At 49.0% G+C, this 17,135-nt stretch overlaps 1 protein-coding gene across 4 annotated transcripts in view; it reads right to left on the bottom strand.

Annotated features, from left to right (window-relative positions):
- Window positions 1-17,135, bottom strand: part of SEPTIN4 (septin 4) — a 56,150-nt gene that overhangs the window by 26,300 nt on the left and 12,715 nt on the right. Inside the window, exon 1 of one of the 4 annotated variants that reach the window (XM_083479222.1) lies at window positions 8,042-8,360. The exons of 2 other annotated variants lie outside the window; for them this stretch is intronic. In XM_083479222.1, coding sequence (XP_083335348.1) covers window positions 8,042-8,044 — 3 coding nt within the window. In that variant the 5' untranslated portion in view covers window positions 8,045-8,360. Of the gene's footprint in view, window positions 1-8,041; window positions 8,361-17,135 lie in introns of those variants that run through there. One more of the 4 variants, XM_083479223.1, reaches the window with a different exon arrangement.

Here is a 17,135-nt window from a genome sequence, read left to right as displayed (position 1 = left end):
CATTTGTTGCCGCTTTACACCAGATCAGACAATGGGCCCATCTACCTCAGTACTGTCCCCACTGACTGGCAGCAGCTCTCCACAATTCCAAGTGGAGGTCTTCTTCTCAGCCCTATTCAAAGATGCCCCGGAAAAGACCTGGACTGTCTGCGTGTAAAGATATACTATTACACTATTTAGATCATTTGTTCATCTAGTTCAGGGGTCAGCCACCTTTTTCAGCCGTGGGCCCGTCCACCGTCCCTCAGACCATGTGGTGGGCCGGACTATATTTTTTTTGGGGGGGGGGGAGGGTGAACGAATTCCTATGCCTCACAAATAACCCAGATGTATTTTAAATAAAAGGACACATTCTATTCATGTAAAAACACGCTGATTCGTGGGCTGGATTGAGAAGACTGTCCGTGGGCTGGATTGAGAAGGCGATTGGGCCTTAGGTTGCCTACCCCTGATCTAGTTCAATGCTGCCTACACTGACTAGGCAGAGGCAGCTCTCCAAAGTTTTAGGCAGGGAATCTCTCTCTGAGCCCTACCTAGAGGTACCAAGGATTGAATCTGGTACCTCCTACATGCCACATAGATGCTCTATCCCTGAGCAACAACCCTTCCTGTATATAAAAAGAGAACTGTATACTAATCCGATCATTGGTTCATCTAGCACAGTGTTGTCTACACTGACTGGTAGCAGCTCTCCAGAGTCCCAGGCAAACTGTCCTTATCAGCTGGAAATGGTGGGGACTTTTTTCATGCTTTGCGACTGCAGGATGGGCTCCCTCTGCCCAAAAAGAGGTGGCTGTTGTCATTTGACGCAGGACTGGCAGGAGAGGCGGTGGGGCAAGGCCAGAATGAGGTCAGGGTGGCTCCCTCCTCTCCCCCCCCCCAACAGTGCACCATCTGGAGAGGGGCTCTGCTCATCCACCCTAATCAATTTCACTCATTATGTCTGCCTAATTGCCGCGTCCCAGATCCCAGCCAAACTCGCCGACTCTGACCTTGGAGAGGTCGCAAAGTGGTGAGCGACTGCTTTAGGCCCATGCAGTTGAGCAACCAAACACACACCCGACAGATTCTGTGCTCCTGCTCTCCTTGAGCAGCACCTTCTTGTGAGAGCATCAAGCTTCTAGACCTCAGCTTTTTCCTCTCTACCTCTCCACCCCAGATTTCAGTCTCCTCCCTTTTGCAGTTTCCTCTGCCTACTGGGAACCAGGCCCAATTGGATCCATCAATGCATGAAATCCTAGTCAGAAAGAGTTAGGACCCAAACAGTGCTCTCTGCCTTTGCAATCTTCAGGGACTGGTATACAGAGGCACACTTCCTTTGAAAGAGGGAGAGCGTTCTAGCTAGTTGCCATTAATAGCCTTATGAACATAAAAAGACCCTTGCTGGATAAGGCCAGTGGCCCATCCAGACCAGCATCCTGTTCTCACAGTGGCCAACCAGAGTCCCCAGTGGGAAAACCTCAAGCAGGACCCGGGTGCAAGGACACACTCCCCTCCTGCAACTTCCAGAAACTTGGTCTCAGAAACATCACTGCCTCCAACTGTGGAGGCAGATCTCAGCCACAATAGCCCTCTCCTCCTCTATGAATTTTTCCAATCCTCTTTTCAAAGCCATCCAGGTTGGTGGCCATCACTGCCTCCTGTGGGAGGGAGTTCCACAGGACTTCCTTTTATCTGTCCTGAATCTTCCAACCTTCTGCTTTCATAGGATGTCCCTGAGTTTCTATTGCGGAAAGGGAGAAAGACTTTATCCACTTTCTTCATGTCATGCATAATTTCTTAACACGTCCATCATGTCTCCTCTTCCTCCTTTTCTCTAAACTAAAAAGTCACAAACACAGTAACTCCACACCTCCCCCTTTCTTCTCACTGTCTACTGAATGTTGGTGTAAATTTCTAATGGACTTCTTGTGTGAGAGGCAATACATAAATCTAACTAATCTAATAAACAAAAGCCAATAATGTTTCCTGCAGTGAACAACCTTTCGCCAATGAACCATTTCCAAGACCCACTCTTGGAGCAGAATTCCCAGAATATGGTTAGTAAAGGCAAATCTGTCAATTTCAGTTTATTGTAGCTTCTCACTTGTACATTTCAGTTCTCCATAAATGCATGTCTGTTTGCGAACATATGTTTTTTTAAGTCCCTGTGAAAATCCATGAAAATTTCTCCTTCGTATGCAATTCTTGGCTAACACACGCATTTTTGCAAAGCAATTTCTCTTCACATAATGCATCTTTGCTTGCAATTTTCACCAACAGATGCATTCTTATGCACACTTTGCCTTATATAGTATATTCAATTTTCTACACATTACTTGGCTGGAGAACTTCATTGCTTAAAACTCGAGGGGCGAATTTTGAAAGACGGTTGCAGTTCAGTTTGCACATTGTTTCCCAAAGTGCGAATTCGTTACGTCCACCTTTGAATGCAAACTAAATTGGATTTCCCCCCACGTCCCTACTGAGGGCCACCACATGGACCACACATACCATGTACACCCCCTTAGGTTCCAGCATGAAAGAAAGGCAGGATATGAACATTTTAAAAATTGAATAACTGAATAAAAGTCGAGAGAGGCAGCTGCGCTCTGCAAAAATGAGATCCTATGGAATGAGCTTTCATGGACCAGAACCAAAAGCGCCAAGGCTCTCAGAACAAGAGTCAGAAATGGCCACCGGTCAGGAATTCCTGCATTGCAGAGGGTTGGACTAGATGACTTTGGAGGTCCCTTCCAACGCTACAATTATATGATTCCACTCAAAATCCTTAAAGGACATAAAGGACATATCTGCATCCAGCGTGCATGGGCTCATTTATTCACATAATTTAGGTCAGCTTCCAGAGGGAAAGTCAACCTGTAAGCAACATTAAATTTAAATGGGTGGGGTTGAGAAGGGCAGAAGATCGGGTGCAGAAAATCTCCCTACTACGCCCCTGGCCCCCAGAGGGTGGAGACTTTGCTTCCCTTGCCCCCCCCCCGAGCCCCAAAAGAAAAGAAGGCGCTGCCCCTGATAGTGCCAGATCCAGCCCCAGAAACTGGGCATCCTCCTCTCCGCCTGCTCAGTACCTTTTCATCATTCGTTGGCTCTGGGACGGACGAGGCCATTTTCCACTCTGATGCGAGATCTAGGCTGCAAATGGAATATTTTGCTACAGGGCTTGTAAGATCAGGGGAGAGTGCAATGGGATGGGCGCGGGGGGGGGGAGAGAAAGGGCATGCCTTTCATTTGCATGGCCACATCCCAGCAATGGCTGCATGTCCTTCGTCCCGCCGGGGGCAGCTGTTTTGGAACAGCGTGCAATGGAAAGGGTTTCTGCCATTGGTGCTGGGTGGAAGAGGGAGGGGAGCCAGCGCTTACTGCCGGCTTCCATTCGTTCAGTTTGATTCCGAATCCTCTGAACGAACAATACAGGAGTGTCTCTGAGCATATGCAGAGTGCCCTGCACTTGCCAGTGAACTGGCCTCAGCCAGAAGAGCGCTAAAGTTTCAAAAGCGTGGAGCTATCAGGATTTGAATGTGGATCACATCCCTGGTCTCTGAATGCCCTTCTTGTAGCTGGAGAACTGAGTTAACAAGAACATAAGAAGCACCTACTGGATCAGGCCCCTGGCTCATCCAGTCCAGCGTCCTGTTCACACAACAGCCAACCAGATGTCTGTGGGAAATGAGCAAGCAGGACTGGAGGACAGGAGCACTTCTGGTAGCTGGCATTCAGAAGCGTTGCTGCCTCCCAACTGTGGAGGCAGAGAATAGCCATTATGGCTGAGAGACACTGATAGCCCTCTCCTCCTCCATGATTTTGTCAAGTCCTCTTTCAAAGCCATCCAAGTTGGTGGCCATCACTGCTTCATGTGACAGTGAGTTCCACAGTTTAACTATGCGCTGCATGAAGAAGGACTTTCTTTTATCCGTCCTGAATCTTCCAGCATTCAGCTTCATGGGATGTTGACAAATTCTGGTGGTTATGAGAGAGGGAGGAAAACTTTTCTTGATGTGTTTTCTCCATTCCAGGAATCATTTTATAAACTTCTATCATATCTCAGCATTTTTCTAAATTAAAAAGTCCCAAACACTGCTACTTTCTTTTATAGGAGAGTCATTCCATCCCGGTGATCATTTTGGTTGACCTTTCCCAAACCTTTTCCAACTCTACAATATTCTTTTTGAGGGGAGGCAGCCAGAACTGTACGAGGGGGAAACACTCTGCATATGTTCAAATGAGCTTGCAGGTGTGTTAAAGACCTCAAACATTAGAAACTCAGGTGTGAAGCCATCTTACAGGGTCAACAGGATGTCAGCTGGTTGCTTACAGCAGTCAGTAGGGAGGTCAATGCAATGCAATTCTCTTTTGAACAGCCAATTTAAATATTATTCATCCCTAGAAATCCTCGTCTCAGCATCAGCCAGCTTAGCCTATCAGCACATGAACTCAACCAGAAGCGAACGGCATTGCAGAACTTGTTAGATCTGAGTTGCGAGGAAGGCTGTTGGCCCAATTCGCAAATATTTTTCTAGCTTGATTAAATCATATGCCTTTTAACCAAGTAGTTTTGAACCAGATGGATTTGATTTAAAGGCATGTCTGTACCAGCAAATCTCAATGATTTAGCTTTCTTGTTCCGATAAGAAGAGCAACAATGGATCAGACTGAGATCTACCTAGCCTAGTCTCCTGTTTCCAATGCTGCACAGCCAACTGCTTCTGGGAAGCCAATGAATGGGGGGGGTAGGTTAACAGCCCTCCCCTGTTTTCTGAACCCCAGGATCAATTAAAATATTTTGCCTCTCCCCAAAGAGATCCTCAAAAAGGGGGACGAAAGAGTACAATGAAAAAGCTGTACTCTTTTCGCCAGCAGTGCTGAAGATCTGGAAAGTCTTGAGAAGCTATCCGCTGCCCCCAGATTTATTTATAAGTGAACTGTTGCTTCCGCCACACACACACACAAACATGCATAGAATGCCTGGCTTGTTACATGAGATTTTAAAATATATTGAGAATCTCTGGCATGAACTTCCGCGTGTTGTAGAAAGCCATGGGAAAATTACATGAGTGGTGGAGGTGCTTATTTATTTATTTTTCTCAAGAAATTTATATACGGCATGGTTATTAAAAGGAGAAAAAAATGCACTCAAAGCTGTTCACAATAAAATTATCAATAAGAAGAATTAATAAGTATTTAAGACTTTATAAAAAGTAAAATAACAACAGACTAAAATTGATTAAAACTCGCAACAGCTTTCTAAACCTGTGGACAGGTTGCTCAAAGATGTTTTCAGCAGGTGCCCGAATGGAGTAATAGGGAAGGCTGATTATCAATAGGCAGGGAGTTTCGAAGCATAGGTGATGCCACGCTAAAATATCAAGTTCTTACAAATGTGGGGCGGGTGTTGTGTGGCACCTCTAACAGTGGCAGTTCCGCTGATCGAAGCAGTCAACTGGGCATCTATGGGGGAAGGGGGTCTTGCAGGAGTGGGTGGTGTGAGAATGACCCACTGCTTAGAAATAAACAAAGACCAGAAAGACAGAGAGCAAAGATCATTTCAGTGCAGAGACTGAACCAAAGCCTTCCTAAGAAAGATATTGGAAGAGCCCAACAGGGACAGGCTGAACGTCCACCCCTTCTGATACCCCTGCTTCCAACAGGTGCCTCTAGGAAGTGGGCGTAAAGATAGCAGATCTCCTCCGTGGTTTAATCCCATCGCTTGGTATCCAGAGACAGGCTGCCTCTGAAGCTGGAGGTTCCATCACAGCCATTGTGAGATTCCCTTTCTTCCCCCTATGAATGTGCCCAATTCTTTCATGCCTCTGGTGACCCATCCCATCTCACAGCCACGAATCCTGCACGTTTGTTACACACTGGGAGAAAGAGGCCCCTCCGTCTCACCCAGAGGATTTTGGACCAGCTCAAGTGTGTGATGAGAGGAAAACAATGTGGGATGCCCAAAGGGCGACTCAGGGTGGAGGTGATTGCCTCAAGGTGTCTCTCTCTCACACACACACACACACGCACACACACCTCGTTCCAGAGGGTGGCAAAATCAGGGCAAGAATCAGGGTGTCTACATATACATATACATATACATATACATATACATATACATATACATATGTATATATACATCCTGCATTGATTCTGTGGGTCCCTACATTTCTACGATTCCCGTGAAATGAAATTAAAAACCCCCATGTCCCAAAGAAGAATGTTTGTGTTGTTTGTGCAACTAGGCCAAGGTCTGGTTAATGTTGACGTTGCCTCCTTACTAATGCTCACTGGGTGACCTTGGGCTAGTCCTTCTGCTCTCTGTGTGGCCTACCTCACAGGGTTGTTGTGAGGATGAAACAGTGGGGAGAGGAGAACCATCAACATCTCTTAGAGCTTTTTGGAGTGGGGAGGAGGGGGAATATAAATGTAAGAAGAAAAAAATGAATTGCTGGATGAGAACTTTGTGTGGATTTTGTATTGTCACGGTTTAAAAAATAATTCTGGCTTTTATGCATTTTGTTCTGTTGCTTTCTGACTTTTTTGCTGCGTAAAGTGGCTGAGCGGCAGTGTGGCACAGCGGTTAGAGAGTTGTACTAAGACCTGGGAGAGACCATGGTTCGAATCCTCCCACTCAGTCATGAAACTAGCAGGGTGACTGCCTCACTCCCTCACAGCCTAACCAACCTCACAGGGTTGTTGCGGGGGGTTAAATGAAGAGGAGGAGAACCATGTATGCCACTTAGAGCTCCTTGGAGGAAAAAGTGGGAAATAAATACAATAAACTGATAAATAAATGGCAGAAATAGTATCAACAACAGCTTGGGTTCACGGTTTCAATGAGTATCCACCTCTGGAGCATTTAAAATGCTTTAGAGCACAGCACATACAACACCCCTGCGAGGGAGGCTCACATACACACACTGTATCCATTCACCCCATATTCCAAGTGGTAAAACTGAGGCTGAGGAGAAACAGATCCTTGCCTAAAATGAGCTAGACAGTTTGTGGCTGGTGCCAAGCGCAGTCCTGACTCATCCTCGTTTCTGTTCCCCGGCGCGGAAGAAGGGGAATCCCCAATCTTACTAACTGAGAGGAAGCCCCCCCTCTAACCCCCTTACTCCAGATGCAGAAGGACAGCATGTCTGGAATAAGGACCAGTGTTGCCTAGTGGTTAGAGCATCAACCAAGGACCTTGGAGAAGCTAGGGTTCAAATCCCACTCAGCCATGAAGCTCACTTGTTGACCATGGTGACCAGTCCCCGCCTCTCAGTCCCTAACCTACCTCACAGGGTTGTTGTGAGAATAAAAGAGAACCCCCCGCCCCATATGCCACCCTGACCTCCTGGGAGGAAAGTTGGGACAGAGATGCAATAAATAAATAAATAGTTTGACTTTCCGTGGTGTGCAAACTGGGCCAGACCTCTACCTTACAAGAGCCAGTGTGCTGTAATGGTTAGAGTGCTGGGACCTGAGCGGCCCGGGGTTCAAATCCGCCTGCCGCTAAGAAACTCACTGGGTGGGTGACCTTGAGGATCAGTCACACTGCCTCTCAGCCTGGCCTACCGCACAGGGTTGTTGTGAGGGGAGGGAAAGACCACGTATGCCACCTTGAGCTCATTCGAGGAAAGAAGCTGGGGTGCGAATGCAGTAAATAAATAAATAAGCAGGCAGGCAGGCACTCTGCAGATGCTCAGTGTCTCCCTTTCTCCTGGCTGGAAAAAGCGCTAAAGAGGGTATTTGTGGCCAAAGCGGCCACGGAGAAGGGGGAGCTCCTACTTGTGCCTCCGAAATGCAGCTCTGGAGAGCCGCTCGGGGCAGAGGCCTGTCTACTCCCCCCCCCCCCACTTCCAAACCTCCCCTCGGCGATGCGGCGGCGGCGCCCTGCATCCCTTCCCTGGAGCAGGGAGGGCGATGCCTCTCGGGGCAGCCGAGAACGCGCCAGCCACTTACGCAACCATCCGGATCCCGGCGAATAACGCCAGCCCGGCTCCGGAGTCACTCCGGATTGCCCCCGCCCGCTGCTCCAGGCGCGCACCGCACCCGCGAGGCTTACCATGGCAGGAGGAAGCGGCCGGGATGGATAGATGGATGGGGCCGGCAGGTGAGGTCTGCGGGGCTGGCTCCGTTCCTCTCCCAGCCGGGCGCCGGATTAGGGCAGCCGACCGAGGCAGGCAAGCAGGCAGCCATGTGACCGGCGGCAGGACGGGCGGGGGAGCCTCCCTGCCTGTCTCCCTCCCTCCCTCCGGGCCTCTGCGGCGGAGATCCCAGGACGCCAGAGTGTCTCTGAGCATGGACAGTGGGCAGCGCTCCCTCTCTCTCTCTCTCGGAGCCAGCGTGGGACCCTCCGCGGCTCCAGAACGGGGCGGAGTCTCTGGGCACGTGCAGAGGGCAGAGCTGGCATTTGAACCCGGGGCGTGGGCTGATGCTGTTGAAAGGAGCAACGGGACGTCCCTGCTTCGGAAAGGAAGAGGCAGGATTGGAAGAAAGGGGGAGGGGGAAACAGGTGTTTTCGGGGGAAAGAGCATGTGCAGAGTGCAGAACTGCTGTAGCTGCCAGCGGAGTCCAGGGCCAACTGCAGATGCTCTGCCACCACTGAGCTAAGATTCCGGGCCTCATAGTTACAAGGGCTGCTTTAAAATAGGGAAACTGTACTAACTCAGACCTTTGATCTATCTAGCTCAGTATCGTCTACACCATGGGTAGGCAAACTAAAGCCCGGGGCCCGGATCCAGCCCAATTGCCTTCTAAATCCAGCCTGTGGATGGTCCAAGAATTAGCATGTTTTTACATGAGTGGAATGTGTCCTTTTATTTAAAATGCATCTCTGGGTTATTTGTGGGGCATAGGAATTTGTTCATACCCCCCCAAAAAATATATAGTCTGGCCCCCCACAAGGTCTGAGGGACCGTGGAGCGGCCTCCTGCTGAAAAAGTTTGCTGACCCCTGGTCTACACTGATTGGCAGCGGGTTCTCTAGGATTTGAGGTAGGGGATATTCTGACTCCCACCAGGAGATTCCAGGGTTTCATTGAACCTGGAACCTTCTGCATGCAAAGCTACTGTTTAGCTACCTAGCTACCCTACAGGATGTTAGATCTGGGCTTCCAAAGCAGCTCAGGCTTAGCAAAGTTCTCTCGGTTTACCCTGTTGCTTTACTGCTTTAATTTGCCTCGTTTTACATTTTGCAAGCCTTTCAGGGTCAGTATAGCAGCACAGAAAAGCAGAGTACAGGTGCTGAAAGTAAACCATCTCCATCTGCAAACGGAGGCCACGACTAGAAGCTTTGCAGGTCATCGATCTGAGCTACCTGACGGCTCGGGTTCAGCAAGGTTCACTGCGTGATGTGAAGGAGGCGGGAAAGAGCAGGCCAAAATGAGGAGATCAGCAAAGTGGGCGGCAGGGATGAAAAGAGCAAGAGCTTTGAATCAGGGTGTTTCCCTTTCCGCTCTCGGAGAGCTGGCAGGACAGAGGACTCTGCCGCAAGGAAGCAAAGAACCGTGGAAGTCTAAATCTGTAGCCTGTCCACTGAGCGCCTTCCTCCAAGATCTGGGATTACTGAGGATTACCCTCTTAGGCCTTCCAGATCAGATGCATTTCTCTGCCACAGCAGCAACGTTGCTGGTGCGCCTTCCCCCTGGATTTGCAAGGCAAAACCCAGACTGGATAAGAGGGGGGAGAGGCAAGGAAGAGGACAGACATGGTAGAAGTTTGCAAAATTATGCTTGGAGAGAGCAGATAGAGAAAAGTCTTTCTTCCTCTCTCATAACACTAGATACCGTGGACATCCAATGAAGCTGAATGTTAGAAGACTCAGGACAGATAAAAGGAAGGACTTCTCCACACAGCATGGAGTTAATCCATGGAACTCACTGCCACAGGAAGCAGTGACGGCCACCAACCTGCATGACTTCAAAGGGAGATTGGACATATCCATAGAGGAGAAGAGGGCTATCAATGGCTACTAGCCAGGATGGCTGTGCTCTGCCTTCAGTGGTGGAAGGCAGCAATGGTGCTCAATACCAGTTGCCAAAAACCACAGGAGGGGAGAAAAACCTTGTAGTGGAGTAGAAGAGTGCAGGTGGGGGTGGGATTCACATCTGTCAATCAATGTGCCTTTTTGGTTTCAGACACCAGGAAGTTTAGTTTGGTCAGAATCGAGTATACACTTCCAGAGTCTATGCTAAACACATTACTTCTGGTAAATGAGCCACCATAACTGCTGGAGGGCCGTGAAAATTTGTGTCCCAGGCTTTTTTAGACTCATCTACCCAGGTACTAACGGGACGCGGGTGGCGCTGTGGTCTAAACCACAGAGCCTAGGAATTGCTGATCAGAAGGTCGGTGGTTCAAATCCCTGCAACGGGGTGAGCTCCCGTTGCTCAGTCCCTGCTCCTGCCAACCTAGCAGTTCGAAAGCACATCAAAGTGCAAGTAGATAAATAGGTACCGCTCCAGTGGGAAGGTAAACGGCATTTCCGGGCGCTGCTCTGGTTCGCCAGAAGCAGCTTAGTCGTGCTGGCCACATGACTGTACACCGGCTCCCTCGGCCAATAAAGTGAGATGAGCGCCGCAACCCCAGAGTCATCCACGGCTGGACCTAATGGTCAGGGGTCCCTTCACCTTTACCTTTACCCAGGTACTATCTGCAGCCCAAAGGGCACATTGATTGCAAGATGTGAGCTATACAGTATTGACATTCTTTTCAGCTCTCCTACCTCACAACTTGTGTTCGAATCCTGCTTGCATGTTTCCCACAGGCATCTGGTTGGCCATTGTGAGAACAGGATGCTGGACTAGGTGGGCCACGGGCCTGATCCAGCAGGGCTCTTCTTATGTTCTCATGCCAGGGCAACATCTCATGACTCTGGTGCTGCACTGCAATGGGGAACCCAGGATACTGCTTGAGCCAGGCCACTAGTCCATCTACTGTAGTTCAATGGTGTCAACACTGACTGGCAGCAGCTTTCAGACAGGCCGTCTTTCCCCAGTCCTGTTTGGAGATGCCCTTGGGGATTGAACCTGGGACGGTCCGCATGCCAAGCAGGTGCCCAGCTGCTGAACTACGGCCCTCCCCCAATTTCTGCCATTCCGCACCTTTCCAAAATGTGCCCTTTTGCCAGAGGAAGTGCACACACCCTCCCTGGTGAAAATAGCCACATTTTGGCACCTGGTGTGGAAAAGGAGGGGGAAACCCACAGGCACATGTGTGCAGCACATTGTTATGCCCTGCTGTGCTCCTGTTGACCTCAGCAGGGCTTGCAGAGAGGAGGCCTTCCTAGAGGATGCTGCCTGCCAGATCCCAGCAGCCTGCCTCCCACTGTGCTCTGGCTCTTGAAATCTGTGGCTCTGGGCAGCTGCTTACCTACTTGCCTCGCAGCAGGGCTGGCCCTTGGAGAAAGGGAGAAGCCTAGCACCATCACAGGTGACAACCCCGGCAGGATGTAAGGCTAGTTGGAAATCTGCTGCAGGTAGCAGAACACGGCAGGCAGCAAACAGCACATGGCGGTGTGCTGGAAATGCAGGCACAATCTCTCCAAAGCCGCCAACGGGGACGGCGTGCCGTAAAGAGCTGAACAGCCAGTCGGGAACTGTTCAGGGAGCCTGGCATGTGGGATGCTTGCAACAGATGCTTTGGCACACAGTGCCAAGAGGGGAGCTGGCAGTAGTCACAGTTGGAGGCTGTCAATGGCAGCATTTGGAGCCCGAGCAAATCAAAGTAGCACTTGCTGGGGAAGCGGGAGAAGAAATGGCAATCAACCCTGAAGCAGGTGGCATAAGTCTTCTTTTGAGCAGCGAGCTTCGCCATCCTTATCATCATCATAAAATTGGAGAGTTGGAAGGGACTTCCAAAGGTCATCTAGTCTAATCCGCTGCAGTGCAGGAATCACAACTCAAGAATCCCCGAAACATGACCAAACAGCCTAAGCTTAAAAGCCTCCAACAAAGGACATTCCACCACCTTTGGAGGTTGTCCGCTCAACTGTCAAACGGCTCTTACTGTCAGAAAGCTCTTCCTAATGTTGAGTCAGAATCATTTGAATCCACTGGTTTGGGTCCTCTGGAGAAGAAGAAAAGAAGATTGCTCCATCTTCCATGTGGCAGCCCTTCAGATATTTGAAGATGGCTCTCACATCACCTCTGTCTTCTCTTCTCCAGGCTAAACTTACCTAGCTCCCTTCACTGTGGCTTATAAATAAGGCTTGGTTGCCGGACCCTTGATCATCTCAGTCGCCCTCCTCTACACATGTTCCAGCTTGTCAATATCCTCCTTGAACCCAGAACTGATCACAGTACTCCAGGTATGGTCTGACCAAGGCAGAATAGAGCCGTACTGTTACTTCCCTTGACTGGGATACTAGACTTCTATGGATGCAGCCTGGAATAGCATTAGCTTTTCTGCTGCTGCATCACACTGTTGACTCATGTCAAGCTTGTGGTCTATTAAAACCCCTAGATATTTTCACATGTGCTACTGTCAAGTCAGGTGTCCCCCATCCTATATGCTATCCAGAGCCCTGCTGGATTAGATACGCAACAAAGGTGGAATCTAGACACATATAAAAAACCACTGTGAAAATGCTCTTTTTAAAAGCGTTTTGAAAAATATATGGAATTTGCCATAAGCTCACCATCTCCATCTAGTGTCACAATTGTAAAATGCACTTAAAATGTTAGATTTGCAGCTGTACAGTGGACGCTCGGCTTGCGAACATGATCCATGCGGAATGCACGTTTGCAACCCGCAGCAGCGCATCTGCACACATGCGGGTTGCGATTCGGCGCTTCTGCGCATGCGCAAAGCGTGATTTCGCTCTTCTATGCATGCGCGACCGCTGAAACCCAGAAGTAACCTATTCCACTACTTCCGGGTTTTGGCGGGTGCGTAACCCGAAAAAACGCAACCTGAAGTGGCTGTAACCCAAGGTATGGCTTTATAGCTGAGTCCGTGGCCTCTGACCAATGCAAATGTCCCTGTGGGCTCAAACATTCCACTGGTGGTGTTCTGAGGAGGCTCCTGGACTCAAATCTTAGTCTCAGGTGTCATCAGTGGCCAGGTTTCACAACCCTGGATCCAGCAGTGATCTGGACACAGGGACACAGCAGAGGCACCAGAGGGAGGTTCCAGGTTCTGAGCTAACCACTGGAGATGAGGAGGCTACCCTGCCTGAGGCTGTCCAACAGGAATTCCCCAAGGAAACCCTACCCCAGCTACCAGGGCCCATAGGGCCAAAGCTCAGACTTGCCCCAAGCCACCAGACATCTCCCACTGCACATCACCAGTCCAGTGGCCCAGGGAGAAGGCAGGAGAAGCCTGTGGAATGGAGGAGGCATGCCCTTCTTCAGGTGCCAGAACTGATTTCTGTACTACCTTCAGCCGGCACACCGGCAGCCACCAAACCAGAAGAAGGTGGGCCTCACCTTCAGGACACATGCTTTGCTTACATCTAGGCTGGATTACTGCAGTGCATTCTGCATGGGGCTGCCCTTGGAGATTGTATGGAAGCTTCAACCAGGGCAGACTTGTAGGAGCCGGGTGCTCTGATCCTATCACACTTATCCTGCACACATGATGCAGGCTGCCTGTATGCTTCTGAGCCAAATTTAAGGTGCTACTATTGGTCTTTAAGGCCCGCAGCATTTGATTTAGTGCAACAGCTTACATACACAACGTAACACCATTAGGTTACAAAGTACAATAAAACTCAACAATCAGAACGCATACTTTTTAACACTTGTTAAAATAAACAGGTCAGCAAATGTTCAACAGTTTCATTTTGTGTGTCTAGGACCGTTAGGAACTGAATCAGGGCATTTCGTTCAGCCACCTCATTTTCACCAAATAAACATACACATTCTTATGAAGCGATTTCTCCATCATATAATGTTTGTTCTTTTCATGATTATATGCTCTTTTATGCATACTTGCCCACAGCATACGCATTTTTACTTTGCTGCCGAATGGCTTGGCAAAATTCGGAGGGTTCCAAGGGAAAGTTGCATTTCAGTTCACCAAGTGCAAATGAGGTCGGTTTGCCTTTAAATGCAAATGGAATCAAATTCCTCCCCTTTCCCCTCCCCCTCCCTGTCACACCCCCTACTCATGGGATGGACCACCCTTAAGCCCAGCTTCCTGTGAAGGGAGGGAGGCTGCAGCAGCTCGTGGCTCATGGGGGAAGAGCTATAATTATCTACAGAGGCCAGATTTTATTTTGGGAAGGATCTGGCCCGCTGCCCAGGCCTCTCTCTTCCCAACAGCCAAACCCAGCAGGGCCAGACCTGTTGCAGAGACAAGCACCCAGACTGCAAAGCAACATTCATCTTACCCGTTCTTGCAGTTGTCCCCAGACACCTTTTTCACGTAGCACATGCATTCCCACGGGAGGCAGTGAGGGCCACCAACCCAAGTGGCTTTGAAAATTCATGGAGGAGAGGGCTATTGAAAGCTACTAGCCAGAATGTCTATGCTGTGCCTCCACAGTCAGAGGCAGGGATGCTTCTGAATACCAGAGGCTAAAAACTGCAGAAGAGGAGAGGGCTTGTGTTCAAATCCTATTCGCCTGTTTCCCAAAAGAGGCATTTGGATGGCTACTGTGAGAACAGGATGCTGGGATAGCTCAGTTGGTAGAGTAAAGGTAAAGGGACCCCTGACTATTAGGTCCAGTCGTGGCCGACTCTGGGGTTGTGGCGCTCATCTCGCTTTATTGGGCGATGGAGCCGGCGTACAGCTTCCGGGTCATGTGGCCAGCAAGACTAAGCCGCTTCTGGCAAACCAGAGCAGTGCACGGAAATGCCGTTTACCTTCCCGCCAGAGTGGTACCTATTTATCTACTTGCGCTTTGACATGCTTTCGAACTGCCAGGTGGGCAGGAGCAGGGACCAAGCAATGGGAGCTCAACCCGTTGCGGGGATTCGAACCGCTGACCTTCTGATCAGCAAGTCCTAGGCTCTGTGGTTTAACCCACAGCGCCACCCGCGTCCCTTCAGTTGGTAGAGTATGAGGCTCTTAATCTCAGGGTTGTGGGTTCAAGTCCCATGTTGGTCAAAACACTCCTGCATTGTAGGGGGTTAGAGTAGATGACTCTCGTGGTCCCTTCCAACTCTATGATTCTATGTTCTTATGTTCTCCACCCCTTTTAAGCCAGCCTTGGTTAATTTTTATTTTATTTTTAATAAACCAACCTTGCTCTTGCGTCTTTAACAGCCGCCTGATGTGCAACAATTCAACAGGTGAAGCTATTCCTGGTGAAGTCTATTAGTATACCTGTCAGAGTGGCACATCCACCTTGAAGCCCTCGGGCAATTCTGTGGCCTGGCATAGGCACAATTAGCCAGAAAGGGAATTAAAACAGAGGTGGCGCCCAAGGGTTTTTAATATATTCAATTTTGTTTTCAAACTTCAGGGGAGGGGAGTCCACCAGTAGGGAGACAGAAGCACAACTCTCACCTGCAAGGTCACGAGCCCAGCAGACTTAAGGGTAGGGAGACTCATACATACTTTTGCAAAAAGAAAAATACTTGACTAAAGACTGAGCATGCTCAGTCACTACAGAATGTTGACTGACTGCTGAGAGGTAAAAAACAGACAACCAGGTGGGAGAAGGAATGGAATGGAAAACAAGGCAGGAGGAAGAGATATTAAAAGGGTAGAAGGAACTCTCTTGATGTCTAGTGCTGATTGCACTTTAAAATGATCAAAACCTTTTGTTAAAAAAGGGGGGGGGGAATCACATGAAATTAGACGCAGAGCAGAGATGCTAACTTTTGTTGTTTCTCCCTGCTCAGCTACAGGCTGGGAAACAGGTGAGGCTCAGAGGCAGAACATCTGCTCTGCATGTAGAAGGATCCAGAATAATAATAATAATAATAATTTATTATTTGTATCCCGCTGTCTGGCTGGGTTTCCCCAGCCACTCTGGGCAGCTTCCAACAGAGATTAAAAATACATTAAAACATCAGTCCCTAAACTTCCCTTAATTTCCAGGTAGGACAGAGGGAGACCCCCTTGCCTGAAATCCAGGAGTGCCACTGCCAGTCTGCGGTGAGCTAGATGGACCAATGGTCTGACTTGGCGTAAGGCTGTTTCCTACATTCCTGTGTCTCAGGACACCTGCTTGGCATCCAGAAGACCCCAGTATCAATCCCCAGCATCTCTAAATAGGAGTGGGAAAGATGCCCAAATGAAACCTTGGAGAGCTGCTGCCAGTCTGTGGAGACAATTCTAAGCTTTATGGGATAATGGCTCTAATATCCACACACCAAGGTTTTGTTAAGGGATCCTGTTTGAAGGGCTATATGTGATCAAGGAAATACCTCTCCCCCCCCCCCCCCGTGGCCAAGATCCTTATACAGTGGTACCTCAGGTTAAGAACTTAATTCGTTCTGGAGGTCCGTACTTGACCTGAAACTGTTCTTAACCTGAGGTACCACTTTAGCTAATGGGGCCTCCTGCTGCCGCCGCGCCGCCTGAACACGATTTCTGTTCTCATCCTGAAGCAAAGTTCTTAACCTGAAGCACTATTTCTGGGTTAGCGGAGTCTGTAACCTGAAGCGTATGTAACCTGAAGCGTATATAACCCGAGGTACCACTGTACCCACAAGTAAGGCATTCTATTGCAGGGGGTTGAACTAGATGAACCCTTTGGGTCCCTTCGAACTCTGTAATTCTAGGATTTTAAGTTCCAGTCAACAATGGTTTCCAGCAACATCATTTAAGTTTCCGCCTGGTACTAGCAACGTCTGTTAATTGCTCCTTGTGACTGCTCCACTGTCAAAATCTGTTCCCACCGGATGTGGCAGAGGAAGCTTCAATTACAAGTTCCTTAATATTCATTTCCTTTTTTAAAAGTGCACTATTTTACTGTCATTAAAACTTGTCCACCCTCAGAGCAGAAGTCAATTAAAAGAGAGTCTTCCTTCTGGCTAATCCTACAACCTTGGTGGCCTCCACAATATATAGGAAACAAATAGATTGGAGAGGATTCAGGCAGAAGAATGCCTGGCCCATTGTTAAATCAACACTGCCATCTCCTGGATGAACTCAAGATTGCTTGCATCCCATTTCTAGTGACATAAGATAGGAAATGTGCAGATGAGGGCAATCGAAGACAGAAAAGGACCTGAGACCCAAGCCTTATGAGGAACGGTGAAG

This window comes from Podarcis liolepis (genome assembly GCF_965112155.1).
Source record: "Podarcis liolepis genome assembly, chromosome: 16".
Classification (NCBI taxonomy): domain Eukaryota; kingdom Metazoa; phylum Chordata; class Lepidosauria; order Squamata; family Lacertidae; genus Podarcis; species Podarcis liolepis.
Note: the sequence above shows the minus strand (reverse complement) of the source record. Positions and strands in the feature narration are given on the sequence as shown.